This window comes from Notamacropus eugenii, chromosome 1 (assembly GCF_028372415.1).
Source record: "Notamacropus eugenii isolate mMacEug1 chromosome 1, mMacEug1.pri_v2, whole genome shotgun sequence".
NCBI lineage: Eukaryota > Metazoa > Chordata > Mammalia > Diprotodontia > Macropodidae > Notamacropus > Notamacropus eugenii.
Genome location: NC_092872.1, coordinates 391,838,171 through 391,854,451, shown reverse-complemented (window position 1 = coordinate 391,854,451; position 16,281 = coordinate 391,838,171). Strand labels below are relative to the sequence as shown.

Genomic DNA, 16,281 nt, shown 5'->3' with positions numbered 1-16,281 from the left:
GGACAATGTGAAGTGTAGTGGTTAGGAAATAAGGGAGGAGAAATAGAGTAAGAAAAGAGAAAAGGGTTAGAATAAAAGAATATTAAAGCTGAAAGGGACCTACTCGAGATAACTGAGGATACCCTCTTCTTACCCACCTCTCCAACTCACTTGTATGGATGAGGAAATCGAGAAACAGTTAAGATGAAATGCCTTATTGTAGGACAAACAATTAAGATCTCTAAGACTCAAGAGTCATGACCACTGACTCCCATACCAATCCTCTTTCCATTCTGTTTCTCATAATGGATTGCAGGGCTTTAAAGTGAAATTAGATAGCAAAGGCCTTTTAGGAGCAAAATAGCCATCTTAGATAAAACCCAAGGTCCATTTCAGTTTCATATTTTATTAAATATTAACAACAACAACAAAAAACAGAGGTGGTGACTGTGTTCCTCATAATCTATATTATTTGATTAATTTAATATTGTTTGAAAGAGAAAATTGACCCTTCCCCTAGACAATAATTGTCTTTACTAGTAAGAATAGGAGGAGGAAGAGGAAGAACAGGAGAAAGGAGAAGTAAAAGGGAGAAGAGAAAGAAGCTGCCCTTTCCCATTCTATGTTGGTATCTGGCGCAAAGTTATAGCAATCTCATGATCATTCAGGCAATGGCACCAGAGAGGATGACAGTAAAAGGAAAAGGAAGGAAAATCTGGGGGAAAAAAACTACAAACAAATTTCACCTACTTTGTAAATTTTTAGCATCAAACTTCTTTTTTTCCTTTTTTTTAACTTACTCCTTCCTATATTACACATCCCAGTTTTTCATGTCCCCCATCCTGAACAACAAAATGACTATATTTTGTGTGTCTGCATATATGTATTTATATGCTTGTGTGTATATATGTATGTATGTATCTGTACTTATTTATCTACATGTTTCCTGCCCATATAGGCATTCACAAGTCTAAATGAAGAAAGAAGCTGTATTATTTTGGTCTTATATTCCCAGTTCCTAATACAGTGTCTGGTATATGGATAATGCTTAAGTAATGCTTAATGACTGAGTAGTGATTCTATTAACAGCCTTCCCCACCCTTATGCACTACAAAACAAATAGCTTAAAAATAAAAGATAATGAGACAGAAGGGAAGACCCACCTTTTAAAACAGCATAGTCCAAAGACACCAGCAAGGAGATGGCACCTTCTTGTATTTAAGAGCAGCAGTTTTATTGTAAAAGTCCACAGGTGTGTGCAATTCCTTTTGGAAAAGGACTTCAAACACATTTAACAAAGATAGACGGTGATTCAGAATTAGTTTATCTTTCTGTATATGTGAATTTCCAAACCTATACAAACATTGGAAAACAAGCTTTTTTGTGCCTTCTTCGGTCATAAAACAATTGTGTCATGACAACTAGCACACATCTCTCGTTACTGAAATTTGCCGACAACTCTCCTAAAGTAGACATTTTAATACTTTGACAACTAGAGAAAAAATATTCAAAGAGAATTGATTTCATTTACATTGGCATAAGGTTGCATAATTGAGCATATCAGATATGATCAAAGGTTGGAAAACCTGTGGCTGAATAAGTTTCAAGATTCATCCAGATGGAATAGATGGTTTAAAATATACAAACTACACATAGCTTGTTTATTAGCAAAGACACTTTTTATTCCCCTCTGATTATTTGGGGTCATCTCTAAATTGTGTACTAGCAATGGTTAGATTTTGTCTTATGGTAACCACACCACAGAAGACGACCATGGTAAAGGAATATTGCTGTACAGAAACAAAGCTATGAGGTGGAACAAACTGTTGACATGGCACAATTTATCATATTTCAAAGTCATTAGTTGATTAGCTCACTAAGTGTATAGTCTAACAAGTCAAGGTCATTGGTTTAATGCCTATGTGGGTCACTCTTTCAATGAAAATTTATTGAATGCTTGTTGTGTATAGAACACTCTGTTCTTAGCTATCCTTTTAAGCCCATCCTTTTAACCCCAGTCATATATGAATTTTTGAAATCTGTGCCAGTGATTCATGTGAGAGAATGTGGTTGAATTGGCTCCAACCCATTCCCACAGATGGGAAAAAAATCAAAACAAATGCTCAAGTGATTAGGTGTTAGTAACATCATTTCTACATACATAAAGGAAAAGAAAAAAAAAAGAAAAAGAAATCCTATCGTGTAGTTGAAAAACAAAAATGAGCTTTGCCTGAGAAAGAAATAAAAATTTCAGATGACAATGACTTAAAACTGAAGTTCCTTCTGACCCTTCTGGTTATTTCCAAGAGATCATGTATCACTCCACAAATACCCCATGTGAGATGACTAATTATCATTTGAGCTTAGTATGGAAGGAGTCACCAGCAGCTTATGTATTAATAGCCTGAAGCAGATCTTGTGATGGAGAATAATTTCTATTGCAATCTAATGGACTAGAAAGCAAGAAAAAATAGCATCAAGCACATACAGTCACTTAATAAACTAGATAAGAAATCGACAATCCTTTTTGATGTATAGACTATTTAGAAGAAGAAATGTAGATTGCTTTTATATATGTATATATATTAAGGTATCTTAAACAGTAATACACAAAAATGCTGTTTTAATCTTCATGCATGAGAGGGCAGCTAAGTTTTCCTCCCCAATCCCAAACTCAGACCTGATTCTTTATGATTCTATTCACATTTTTCACTTATAGCCCAAAGCCACAAAATAAAAGACAATACTTTATGGTATCTTTGCTTCATTTATTTTGGCCCTAAAATGATGCATGCACTACTTTAAGCATTATAAGGTATTTCAATATTTACAACATTTTACATGTGCTCTTAAAAGGATAGTATTTTGTTCTTCTATCTTTAGCTTGGGGGTATGGGAGGATAACTTGTCTAGACTAGTGACACTTATTTGATTTGAGAGATGATGCTTCTCAAAATAAAAAGATTCTAAAGGGTAAAGATTGACCATGTCTCTCTACCCTAAGCAAACACATTTCTTGTAAATTTTTTTGTGTGTGTATATTTCTACAATGGAAGGGAAAAGGTATCTCACTATGTCAATTTCATACCCCCTCCATTTCTGTTACAGCTGCCATTGCTACATGTTGATCTATTTTTATTATCAGCATTCTTATTTTTCATTTACGTAACAGTTTTCATATATTCAATCAGTGATATCCAAATCCCACTAACCAAAGGAAAGTTGGGGACAAATGACATGGCATGATTAGGATATTTTGTATTATGGCACAAATGAATTGAGACCAATATAAAGCATATGAGAGATTATATTAAGTGGACATTTAAAGGAAACCTTTAAACCATCTCCCCATGGGAGTCATTGAGTATGACTCTTATTTGTTACTACACTTTTGTTTAAAGGTAAAGATAGGAAACCCAGTAGACCAGGTTGAATAAACAGAAGGCAGTGGGAAAGAAGATCCGGGCATAAGAGTCCATTTTTGCAATACGGATATGTATTCTTCCATGACGCCATGCCCCTGTTCGGCAATCTTCAAAGCAGCAGAAAAAACTGGCACAGTCCTTGCCATCAAGACATTCATAACCATACTCTTCATCTCTCTCCTGCAGGTGTGTGGCATTGTTCATTTGAATAGTGGCTGACCTAGGTCGAATATCAATTGTTGGTGCCTAAGAGGATAATACAAAGGCAAGGGAATGAAAGAGTTGGTTAGAATTCTCAGAGGCAGACGTTTTTTGTCTACAGTATGGTCAATGGGAATGATGATTCAGCAAATGGGGACTCAGGAAATTGCTATGACATCGTGATCTACCATGATAAAATTTAAATTATGAAGAGAGCACATTTGCGTATTTCAAATTTCGAGCTAAGCAATGCAGCTGAAAATAATATTATCAAGCTAATAGCTATAGCAAGGAAATTGAACAACAAATGAACTCAAAGATCTAAAGGGTTAGACCAAACAACTACATGAGACTTTATTCCACTAACTATTGGAGGTGATGTTGGAGACATGAAGGCATCAAATGGAATGGAGAATTACTTTTTTAAATGAATACTTTCTTTGAAACCAAGGCATCTGTCATGCTTATATGTATGCAAATAGCCTGTTAAAATGAACAAAGATGGTGCTAATGGCAAATTTTATTTTAACTATATTAGACTATAACTCCATGGTATGGCTAATGCATTATAGAAATGAAATTTCTAATTAAATGGTAACTATTAAGGAATATGAAAATGTTAGCTAAGTTCACCCACATGAATGAGCATTTTCAATGAGTTTCACCATCTAGAATGGCAAAACATTGTAAGTGTTTGGTGAACAGAAATTGGCATTCCCTTCTATTTGGTGTAATTGAATCCTTGCCCTTCTTCTAATGGAAAATGAATTAGAGGACAAAGGAGTTTCTTCAGCATTATCAATTCAGTTGTTAAAGATTTTGGAAAAATTAGGTATGTTGACATTTAGGAAGAAGCTTCCAAAATTCCAATAAAATTGATAATTATCATAATTTGCTATCTCGAATGATGGCAGTGTATTTAGAGCCAGCTACAACACTTGCATGGATAAGTTTGTTCAAGTATAAAACATTTTCAGTTCCAGTACTTTTCCCAAAGGACTCTAATGTGCTTTTTTTACATGCAAGAAAAAAAAACATTAAAATATATTTTATTAGAAAGGGATTGACTATGTCTTGAAACATAATTTTCAAAGATTTAAGATGTTCATTTGCCTTCTAAAGACCATAGTATAGCACTATCTCCAGTGCTGGTGGAATGGAGGTTTCTAAGGAAAAAGGCCAAATCATTTAACAAAGTCCCACTTTGTTCAAGGTGCTGGCTGCTCTTGAATTACAAATGAATTCAAAACATCTGTGACGTGGTGTAGGAGCTGCTGAATCAACTCTACAAATTTATTTCTAAATCTGTAGAACTTTCTACTTCTTAGATATGTTACCTGGAGTAGAATGCTTAAATGTCTACTTTTTAAAAAAATCTCATTTAAGCGTTAATAGTTAAATTCAGCAGTGGCATGCAGTGAATTTCCATTCCAAAAACATTATACCTTGAAGGAAAACATCCGAAGAAGCTTTGATTTTGTAGACAGAAAAGAGAATAACATTTTTTTTACAAGGAAAGGAAAACAAAGAAGAGGAAGAGACAAAATAAGATAAATTAAAGATACATTCCCAAAACATAGTAAGTAAAAAAGAACTGAAATTATAAACAGAGGACAGTCCTGAACTATAATAAAACCTGTGACTAGGGTGGAAGAAAAAGAAAAATCTGGTAATTGATGATGAATTTCCAGTTAAGTCAATATTATTCTGATTTAAAATTATCTTGACCCTAAACTATAATATAGTTACAAAACTCAGTGCGTTGCAACCTAACTTCCTATTGCCTATTTATCCAATATGGAAACATGTTTTATGATTATTTTTCTAAACCTTTTCATCAGCACGACCTGATTAGCGTAAGCCTTTACACAATTAGCATCACTACATCATTACAGAAGAATTAAATACTTTATTTCCTCATTGAAGAGTCTTAGTACTTGCCAGGTCCCTTGACTAAGTAATGAATTACATTATACAATTTATTTAAAGCATGAAAATATGCATTTGATCATCATAGCAATTTATATTTTCTCTGTTGCATTTTGTCAGCCTTCTTCTCTTCCCACTCATCCTTGCCAATTCTTTCTTCATCTGATCTACCCAAATCTCCAGATTTTAGAATATAAGTATTTCTCATCTTTGAAACACAATGTGTGATTATGGAAATTAGAATATTTCTTATGTACTTTTAGTTCCTGTTAGCATAACCTTATTGTTTTGAGAATAGTACTGAAAGATATCAATACAACTAACTTGTTAGGAGAAGAAAATGGAAAAGTGAGGAAGTCAAGTAAGAAACAGGACAAAAATGAAATAAAATCAAGGAGAGAAAATGAAAAGGTAGGTAAAACAAAAGAAGAAAAGGAGGAACAGACCTGCGAAGAGTAAGCATGTTGCATATCTGGGAAATGAAAGGTAAGTATTTCCTAAAGTTAATAATAGTTCTAGAGACAGTAATACTTAATAGAGGACTAGTTTCAAAGCCAGAAAGAACTGGATTTAAGTTATTCTTCTGATACCTGTCATTTGATTCTGGGCAACTCAGTGAACCAAACAATGCTCTAGGTAGTTCTCTAAGACTGTGACTCCCAAAGAAGGTGCCAATTTGCGTTGGTTAGGTCAGGTTTCTCTGCCTAAAAGTTCTCAATACCAGTGAAATCGCAGACTCAATTCCTATCTTTAATGTGTGTGATATAGACACCTTTGTCCATTATATACTGTAATGTTTAATTACATACTTCCTCATTGCAGTAATTTCAGCCATTTTACCTGGAGTGCCATAAGGAAAGAAACCATAATTTAAGAGACTCTCAAAAGGATTCAATCAATACATGTAATGGCTCAAATACTTGCCAAAATGTCAGCCTTCCCCTCACATTGCCTTTTGGGGCAAAATAAGGGGAAGGTCACCCCATCCTCTTGCCCTGGTGTATAAATTTATGTCTACTTACTCTTTCCTCCCTTATCCCCATCATAGCAATTGTAGAATATAAAAAGCTCTCATGGGTATTTATCAGCAAGTTGTCCTTGATGATATGAAAGCTAGCTGGATAAATGCGGCTATTCAACAGGAGAGTGGCCTTTCTTTTCTAAACAATCAAGGAAAACACTTAAACACAATTCCTGGTCAAAGAAATACTTCAGGTAGATATCTATTCCCAAGAGGTCCAGAATATATAGTTCATATTCAAAGCATCTATGTTTCCCTGTAAAATTATGTGGGATTTCTCAAACAAAAACAAAACCAAAAGTTTTGTTATTTTTTTTCTCTTTGCAACAGAACATTGTTGTCATGATCCTGGTTACATTTCAGACTTAAGACACCTACCTGGAGAGCTGCCTAGGATGTGAATTTGGTCCTGAAATATCAACAGTTTAAAAAAAAATTGGGGAGAAGGATTGGAAGGCCTAGGGGTAGGTATATGGGTGAAATCCAATGGAGTCTTGTCTATTAATGACTGGATGATAGATAAACTCTGCCATCAGTGAATATACTTTTCATAAAATGAAGATAGCATAAAATTGCCCCATTTTATGTAACCATTATAATCCCAAGGAATGCGTCAATTATATACAGGCGAGTCCTAAGAAACACATATCTCTGTTGTCTCTAATGACCATAATAGATCAGTTATGGCTGGCTAAACTTAAATTATTGTTCCCATCTTTGAGCTAAATAGCCCAAGCTCATGTGTCTGAAGACTAACAAAAGCCATAGTTTAGATATGCACTTAAAAGTACCCTGGAAGTCTAGCTACATCAATATTGCGAAGAGTCTCAAAAGAGAACTGTACGTACTGGGTTTTTCTTCTTTTTGTCTTTGTCCTTGCTTGGCTTCCGATTGCTGACAAAGTAATGCAGGGTGCCATATTCCACCAAGGCAGAAAAGACAAAAATAAAGCAGACAGACACAAAGAGATCCATGGCTGTCACATAAGAGACCTTGGGGAGAGATTTACGGGCAATCGTGCTAAGAGTAGTCATCGTCAGGACAGTGGTAATACCTAGGAAGGAAACATGATAAAATAGAAAAAGAAAAAGTATTATTGTACCAATTGGTGATCAGGATGAGACCATGAAACACCATAATGCTCAAACTCTCTACATGTAATGGGGAAGGGAGAGAATACTGGACCAAGGAAGTTATTCCTTGAATCAGAACATGTTGGCTGTGAATTCCTAAAATTGGATCTGTAATTGCTTCTCATCTACAAATATACCATGGAAACTAAACATGTCTAGTATGATAAAATTGTAGAAACACAGATGGAGAGTTGGAAAGTAATTTAGTGAATACTTAGTCCACTTTTTTTTTTATTTTATAGAGGATGGAACTGAGGCTCAGAAAGATTACATGACCTGATTCCAAAACATATAGGAAGCAAATAGAAGAACTGGGATTAGAACTCACATCTTGTGACTTTGAGGTTCATTGTTATTAATCAACAACACTGTTCATCTCATTCTAGAGAATAAAGTTAACTCAATGAAGCCTGCCAACATGAGGAATGTAGGACAGGATTTTCAGCATGATTAATTAATGAATGCATACATAAATGAAGGAAAGAATGAAAAACATTAAATGCTTACCATGTGTCAGGTTCTACGCTGAATTCTGGGGAATACGAATGCACAAGAGAGATAAACTTTGCCCATAAGAGTCTGATATTTTCAAAAGGGGGCAGATGTTTACAGGGGAAAGATGACAGAGAAGGGTGAAGTCACAGATGGCAAGTGGATTTAACAGAGCAATTGATGGTGAAAAGACCACTAAACTAGGAATTAGGAGTCTTGAATTCTTATCCTGATTCTGACACTACCCAGGGGCCTAAGCTGCTTAACTTTTGTCAACCTCAGTTTCCTCATTTGTACATTAAATGCTTTTTACTTTATATTTTCTAAGGTTTCCTCTAGCAATCAGTATGTTATGATTTTATTTTTGCATTTCTTAGCCCAGTCAAAATTACAGACAAGTTTATTTTTAAGAATCAGTAGCTGGTCAGTCTTGATGATATAAGACTTTGCTGTGCTGAGCTTTATGATTCACTATCCCAAAGGAAAAACAAAAACAAAAGCACAAAAATCTCATCATCTAAAGTACTATGTTGTGTCCATCAGAATTGTTCCTAGACATAGAGAAAACTAGGAGGCAATTAACTACCAGACACTCAAACACAGAAAATCAATATTTTCTGGGAGCAAATTTTCTTGAAGCAAATTCAATATTCTATTTCAGTAGAATACAAGCCAAAAAGAAAGAGGAATGGATAGATTTCTGAGTATGGGGACAGGGAGAACTGCTGGAACAGTTTCATAAGTCTAGAGAAAAAATTACTTTCTTTTCATATCTAGATAAAGATCATGTTTTGGTCACTGACTAGCACAATCAATGCATGCTCTCATTGATTAGGGAACTGTCCCAAGATCTATATAGGTTTTCCTCCAACCTATTAAGTGTCTTTCTCCTTAAAATATTTTCTGTCTTTTCTAACCCGCTAAAACATGGAAACTACAATTCTTACTTTGATCACATAATTCAGGCTTGAATTCAAGTCAAGTGTGGTGGTTGTTTTTAGGGATTTAAGTTCAGCAGGGGTAACAGTTAGAGATGTAAGAGACCTTAAAAACCATTCAGGCCAACTTCCTCATTTTACAATAGAGGAATCTGAGTAAAAGAGAGGTTCATTTACATTCCCCTAGTCACACTTATAGTAACTAATGAATGCAGGATCCAAATTCAGATCTTCTGATTCAAATTTATTTTTTTCTCTCCTCTCTATTTTCCTGCTTTGGGCAGAGAGCATTTAATTTTGACTGAAGTAACTAGGGAAAGATTGGTAAAGGATAAGAATTTTGAATTAGTGCTTAAAATAAAGGTGGGAAATTTGGTAGATAATAAGAGGTAGGAAGAGAGAATATGTATTCATTCATTCCAAAGACACTGATTAAAAATATCTACTATAAATTAAGAGGAAATGAAAGGAAGAGAGAAGGAAAGAAAGAAAGGAAGGAAGGAAGGAAGGAAAGAAGGAAGAAAGAAAGAAAAAAAGAAAGGAAACAGGAGAAAGAGAGGAAGAAAGAAAAAGAATGTGTAATACATCTGATAATAGTGTTATATTTAGAGTCAGCATGATCTGAGTTCAAATTCTGCCTCCAACTTTTATCAGATGTGTGACCATGAGCAAATCACATGACCTCTTAGTCTGATGTGTAAAAGGGCGGAAATAATAGCAACTACCTCTCAGAGTTGTTGTGAAGATCAGATGAAGTGAACCGAAAAGCATTTTGGAAAACTGCCGAGTGCTATATAAATGCTACTTTTTGTTTTCTTCCTGTTTTTATTACCCAATCCTATATCTGTTTGTACATCCAGAATCATAGAATCTTGGACTCAGAGGCCCCCTGTGTTTGGATAAGAGTCCTCTTTACAGCATTCCTGGCCATTATTCATCTAGACTTTTTCAAAAGACCTGTGGTGAACCAACATATTCTGAGGTGGGCTGTTCCTCATTTACATGGTTGTAATTGGTCAGAATATTCCTTATATCAAGTCAAAATTTGGTTCTCTGCAGCTTTTTAAATATTACTCTTCTGTCTACACTAAGGGATCAAGAAGAACATTCTAATCCTTCTTCCCTATGATAGCTTTTCAATTCCTTGAAGATGGTTCTCATCTTTTTATATAGTGTGAGACATAGATCTAGATTTCTTTATATATACACATATATGTATGCATGGATGCTATGTTTATGCATATGTAAATATACATACACATATGTAATATGATTTATTCCTCTAGGAAAATTTTAGTAAAGATTGAGTTTTCCAGACTTCATTAACATTAATACCTGTAAAAAAAAAGATGATAATATTTGGGATGAGGATGGTTATTTTATTCATTAAAAATAACCAAAATAAACCTTGCAGACAGAATGAAATTAAGATAAGAAAATAAAAAAATAGTTTTTAACATCTCCTGATGGACTGGTGTGAATGAATGAAATCACATTTCTAGTCTATGAAACTTTGACAAATGAAATATCCCTTATTAAAACTATTTCTGCATATGTGTGGTGCAAGTTAATACTTTTAGCCATGATGCAAAAGAAATACCATCAGTTTTCACATTTTCTATTGTAATGTGGACTTGACACATATTCATGCGTCATATTTATATATTTGGGTACAGTCTTTTGAAAAATTATCATAGGCAGGCAATTACATATTCACTGTAGCAAATTCTCACCCTTTGACATTTTGATACACACATATATGAACAATGGAAAGCAACTCACCTAATGAGGTTCTGGCTGGAACAGCATCCTTATTGATCCAGAAAGACACCCAGGATAAAACAACAATGAGCGTGCAGGGAATGTAAGTCTGAATAGTAAAATATCCCATTCTTCTGCTCAGGTCAAAGTACACAGACATTACAACATAATCTCCTAGAAAATAACATAGAGACATTTGAACCAGTGTAAAAATTATTAAAAATACACCAATAAATAGCCCATTTAGTGTTTTCAAAACCCATTAACACGTATACTAGATAAGCAGTTTATGTAAATAAACTACCCAACCTTTAAATGTTATGGTTCTCTGGAAGTTCTCTGCCTATATACTACATGTATCTTTCTAAGCAGATTACCTGCCAATACTTTTTTTGGTCTTCACTGATTTGTGGATTTAGTTTTCACTGAAGGCAAGATCATTTGGAATCCTTGTGAAAAGCATTGTTTTGTTTTGTTTTTTTTCCATAGATCCCAAGGATAGCCCCACTAGGTCTGACAGCTTATGCAATGTTCTGTAACCATATTCTTCCATCTCTTCAAGGATAGGAAGAAAGTGCATTTTCCCAATTTTTCTTCAGGACCAAACTTGGTAAATATCATTATAAAGAGCTTAGTTTTTTGTTGTTGTTGTTATTTATGATATTATTACTGTTCTTTCATTTGCATTGTCATCATTGTGTATATTGCTTTTTTGGTTCTGTTTACTTTATTTGAAATTAATTTAAAAAAAAAACTTGCCTATGCTTCTCTGAATTCTTTTAATCATTTCTTAGAGTGTAGGAATGCTTTATTATACTCATAAATCACAATATGTTTATCCACATCCTAAAATAAATATTTATCTACTGGTGCATATGGAGCCTTTCTTCCTATTCTATTTTCTCTTTAAAATATCTGCAATTCAATTTCATTTCCAAAGTTATTAGATACATAATATGTGCAAGCCGCAAGATAGTTGTTTGTTGAATCTGGAATCTCCAGAATAATGACCACAAAAAGATAACTTATAAGTGAAATTTGGGATCTTACAAGACTATCAGTATCTTATTAATTCATTCATAGGGAATAGTTAGGTAGCAAACATTGGAGAACGTCTTAAAAATGGAGAATAGTAATTTGTAGTGCATGAAAAATGGACTTTGATCGACTCTGTGGTATTTTCCTTAATCCTCAGTTAGTTAATTAATAATTAAATATTATGTACCTACAATGTGTCAGGCACTGTGATAAACTCATAGAATAAATGCTCATTTTTAACTGAAGGTTTGATGTGCAATCAATCAACAAGTCAAGTCAACAAACATTTAAGACCTGACTCTTTAGGCAATGTGCTAAGGGCTAGGAACACAAATTCAAGGAGAAAGTTATTGCCTGCCCTTGAGCAACTTGCATTCTAATAGGGGAAGGGGAAGGGAGGAGAAAAGGTAAAGGAGTAAACTTTTGTCGTAACTATTATGTACTAAGCACAATGCTAAATAAACATCTCATTTGATATTTACAACAAAACGATTATTCTCTTTTTATAGGTGAAGAACCTGAGACAAACAGAAGTTAAGGGACTTGCTCTGGGTCACACAGCTCATAAATATCCGAGGATAGATTTGAACTCAGGTATTCCTGCCTCCAGGCCCAGTACTCTATATACTACACTGAAAAGCAAAGATGCACAACCACACAGGGACATGGTAGAAAAGAATCTAAGGTCAGGAGTATAGTCCGGATGGGAATAAGGCATGGTTGACCTGAAGGACTCTAGCATTTGGAGGAAACATAGAAAGACTTAATGCTGGTGCTTGTTAAGCTGTCTTGAAGTATAGGATTCTATTGCCCAGAGGTGATGATGGAATATATTTCAGGTATGAGGGACAGCCAACCAATGCAATGCTTCAGAGGGAGGAGAGCGAGCATCTTGTGTGAGCAAAGCTTGCTGTTGTATTCATTCTTCGTTTTTGAAGAAGACCATGACATCAGAGAAATGATGACATGACTTGTACTTGACTTTGTTTTGAGGGAGGGAGGGCTGTGCAGATCATCAGCCTCACTTTCTCCTCCTTAGCCACCTGAGAAGACTGACCAGGCTACTGTTTATAGATTTAGAAAGTGACCTAGAGTTTAAACGATTTGCCTAATCTTGCAAAACGAGTTTGTAAAAGAGGCAGCACTTGAGCCTAGCAGAAGTTCTCAAAGTGGGCAATACCTCCCCCTGCGGGTCACTGGAATGATCTGAGGGGATGGTAGGCATGAGTGCTACTGGAGTGCATTGAATAAAATAAGGGGTGGTGGAAGTGTAAGGAAAGAAGATAGGAAAATTTTGAAAAACCATTTGTACATGTTTATGATGTTAACTTATGAATACTTATGATGTTAACTTTTTCTCAGTTCTTAAGATACTTGTCCTAACAAAAAAAAAAAAAATGTACCCCCAGAAGCTAAAAGCTGTTCAAACTGTTGTTTCTGGTGACTAGAAATCTGCTGGTATCAAGAAACTGGCACAGAGAATTTTGGAGCTATGAGATCAAACCAATTGTTTTATAATCTTAAAAAAAATCATCTAACTTTTCTGTGTCTTCTTGTCTTAGCTGTTTAAGAAAAGAACCGCTATTCTCTGTCCCCTACCTATCATGGAGAATCTTTGGTCCAGTGATTTGTTTGCACACATTAAACTCCCTTACCTGAGACTCTCTTCCATAACTGTGACCTTTTAATCTAGGTAGGCAAGACAATGTTACTTGTGCATGCCCCCTGCAACAGGCTTTGGAAAAGGCTAAATGCATAATAAACTGTATGAGTCAATGTTTTGGTTCTTTTCTATTGTAGTAAACTTAGAATGAAAATTCTAACAAAAGAATCAGTTTCAAGTTAACGTATTTCATTGTTCCTGACACTAATCCAGTCCTTTTTGACCCTCCACCTGCCTCCCACCATCTCAAACACCTTTGCTCCTTGGTAAAATTCTCACTTCCTAGGGGACCCTGCTGAGCAGCCCTGTGAGTGTCATAAGGCAGCAGTAGGGGCCACCATGGTTTCTCACTCCCCAATCTGTGGCAAAAAAACCAAAACAAAACATCAAAATGGTAAAGAGTCTTTAGATTACCTAAGAGGCTTCAAGGTGAACTTGCTATTTTTACACATTGCCATTCAGATATGTAAAACAGGTCCAGGCTTTGGAACAGGCTGGCAGGAAATTATGCATAAAGGCAAGCTGCATGGGGCCATGTACTTGAGAAGCACTCAGGGTAAGATTGGATTTCCCCAAAGAATAAAGTGAAAAAAACGGATTTTGAAACCTTGCTGTTAACATGGCACCCTACAATTCTATCCCAGCTAAGGCCATAGAGATTCCCTATTTTACACACACACACACACACACACACACACACACACACACACACACACACACATAATGTGTGTATGTATATATGTGTATGTGTAAAATAAAATATAGAGTGCTTTCTATATGTTCACAATTGAGAGAGCTAAAAAAATATAAAATGTGTTCCCTATCCTACTATGTTACAAGTGGTTTGGTCCTAGTTATTCCTGTCATAGATTATTGCATATATGTTCTCATGAAAATCACTGTACTTTTTTCTGGAATTCAATTTCCTCTTTGGAAAATGATAAAATTAGCACTTTTCTCTCCCTCTAATACTCCAATTAACTGATCTCCCTGGATTTTTTTAAGCCCCAAAATAAAATCCCACCTTCTATAGAAAGCCCTTCTTAATTACAATGCCTTTTCTCTATTATTTTCTATTTATCACATATATGGCTTGCTGTGTGTCTGTGTGTATTTGTGTGTTGTGTGTTGTCTGGCTCATTAGTTTGTAAGATCTTTGAGGACGATGACTGTCTTTTGCCTCTTTCTATATCTTTAGAACTTAGTACAGAGCTGGGTACATAGTAAGTGTTTAATAAAATTTTTATATTTATTGATTGATGACATCTAAGTTCCCTTTAGCTCTCAACTAGTCATCCCATAATGCTGTAATTTAATAGAAAGGTGAGCTCTTATTGGATGAAATATGGAGTCAAAGAATTTCCAAGTTTCAGGGCATTTCAAAATCATCTCTTACACTATCCTAATTTTACTAATGAAGAAAATGGGACCAGGAGAGGGTAAAAATATTTTGCTCAAGGTCACATAGCAAGGTATAGGCAAAAGTAGAACTAGGGCAAGATTTCCAGTTCCATGTTCTTTTCACTACACTACATTGCATTTATGTTTTGTAGTCAAGGAGGAGGTGCTGGATTTCAAAGTATTTTGGAAGACAAGATGGAGGTGGTAGAAAGGAAAAATAATCTAAACAGTCACATGATACTGCAAGTAAGCAGGGGACAGATAGAGAAGAGGAAAAAACAATTAGTTTGTCTGTAGCATAGTCAAGTAGATGGTGCAATGGACAGAGCACTCTACCTAGGGCCATGAAGATCTCAGGTGAATATGGCCTTAGACATATACTGGTTGTGGAATACTAGGCAAGTTACTTAACTTCTCTCTGCCTGTTTGTTTGTTTTCATTTGAAGAACCATAATAACAGTAGCTAACTTGGAGGATTGTTATGAGGACAAAATCAGATAGTATTTATAAAGTGCTTTGGAAACATTTAGCCTCTATTTAAATGCTAACTACTATTACTATTAGTAGTACTAGTAGTAGTACTAATAGTAGTAGCAGTGCTTTGTATGGAGACAAAGCAAAGAAATTCAATTTGGAGATAGACATAAAAAATAGCCAGTTTAGAGAGAGGTCAAACCTAAAGTCCTACCCGAAGAATTACTTTTATTAACTTCTGTTTCTGAGTGGATGGGGAAAGTTTATGTGGTTGTATGCACTTATATATTGAGACATACAATGTTGATAACTACTGTACCAACTATTGTCTTTCTTGTGAAATACAGACACAGATTTAGGCAAAAGAAAGCTCAGTTATTATCTAAGTGTCAGAGTGTTGTTTTTTTTTTTTAAAGACAGAATGAGTCATTTGAAGAAAAAAATAGTTTTCTATATTTAATATTAGTATGACTCTTTAAAAGATGTACATACATCATTATTTCATTTGATTCTCACAACAATCCTGTGAGGTAAGTGCTATTATTTTCTTCAATTTACAGGTGAGGAAACTGATCCCCTGAGCTAATAAATGTGTTAAGGGACTACAAACTTAAATATTTCTGACATCTAGTCTGTCTGCTGCTCTATCCCCTCCAGCACAACAACATATAAACACTTGGAAGTGGAAAAACTGCTATTTTTCCTGTTCTTCTCATAACATTTTCAGAGTTTTCTATTCCATTATAAGGTGTTTTTGGAGCTTCTGTTCCAAATAGTAAATTGACCAGCAAATGCTAAAAATACGGAATAAATCTCCTCCAACATA

General features: G+C 34.9%; 1 protein-coding gene across 1 annotated transcript in view; it reads right to left on the bottom strand.

The window, feature by feature from the left end:
- Nucleotides 1–2,441: 2,441 nt before the first annotated feature.
- The window catches only part of GABRG2 (gamma-aminobutyric acid type A receptor subunit gamma2), a 126,593-nt gene continuing 112,753 nt past the window's right edge, over nt 2,442–16,281 (bottom strand). The window contains exons 7-9 of the mRNA XM_072630900.1: nt 10,901–11,053; nt 7,404–7,609; nt 2,442–3,650 (exon numbers count right to left, since the gene is read on the bottom strand). Of these exons, the coding sequence (XP_072487001.1) occupies nt 3,375–3,650; nt 7,404–7,609; nt 10,901–11,053 (635 nt within the window). The 3' untranslated portion in view covers nt 2,442–3,374. The remainder of the gene's footprint in view (nt 3,651–7,403; nt 7,610–10,900; nt 11,054–16,281) is intronic.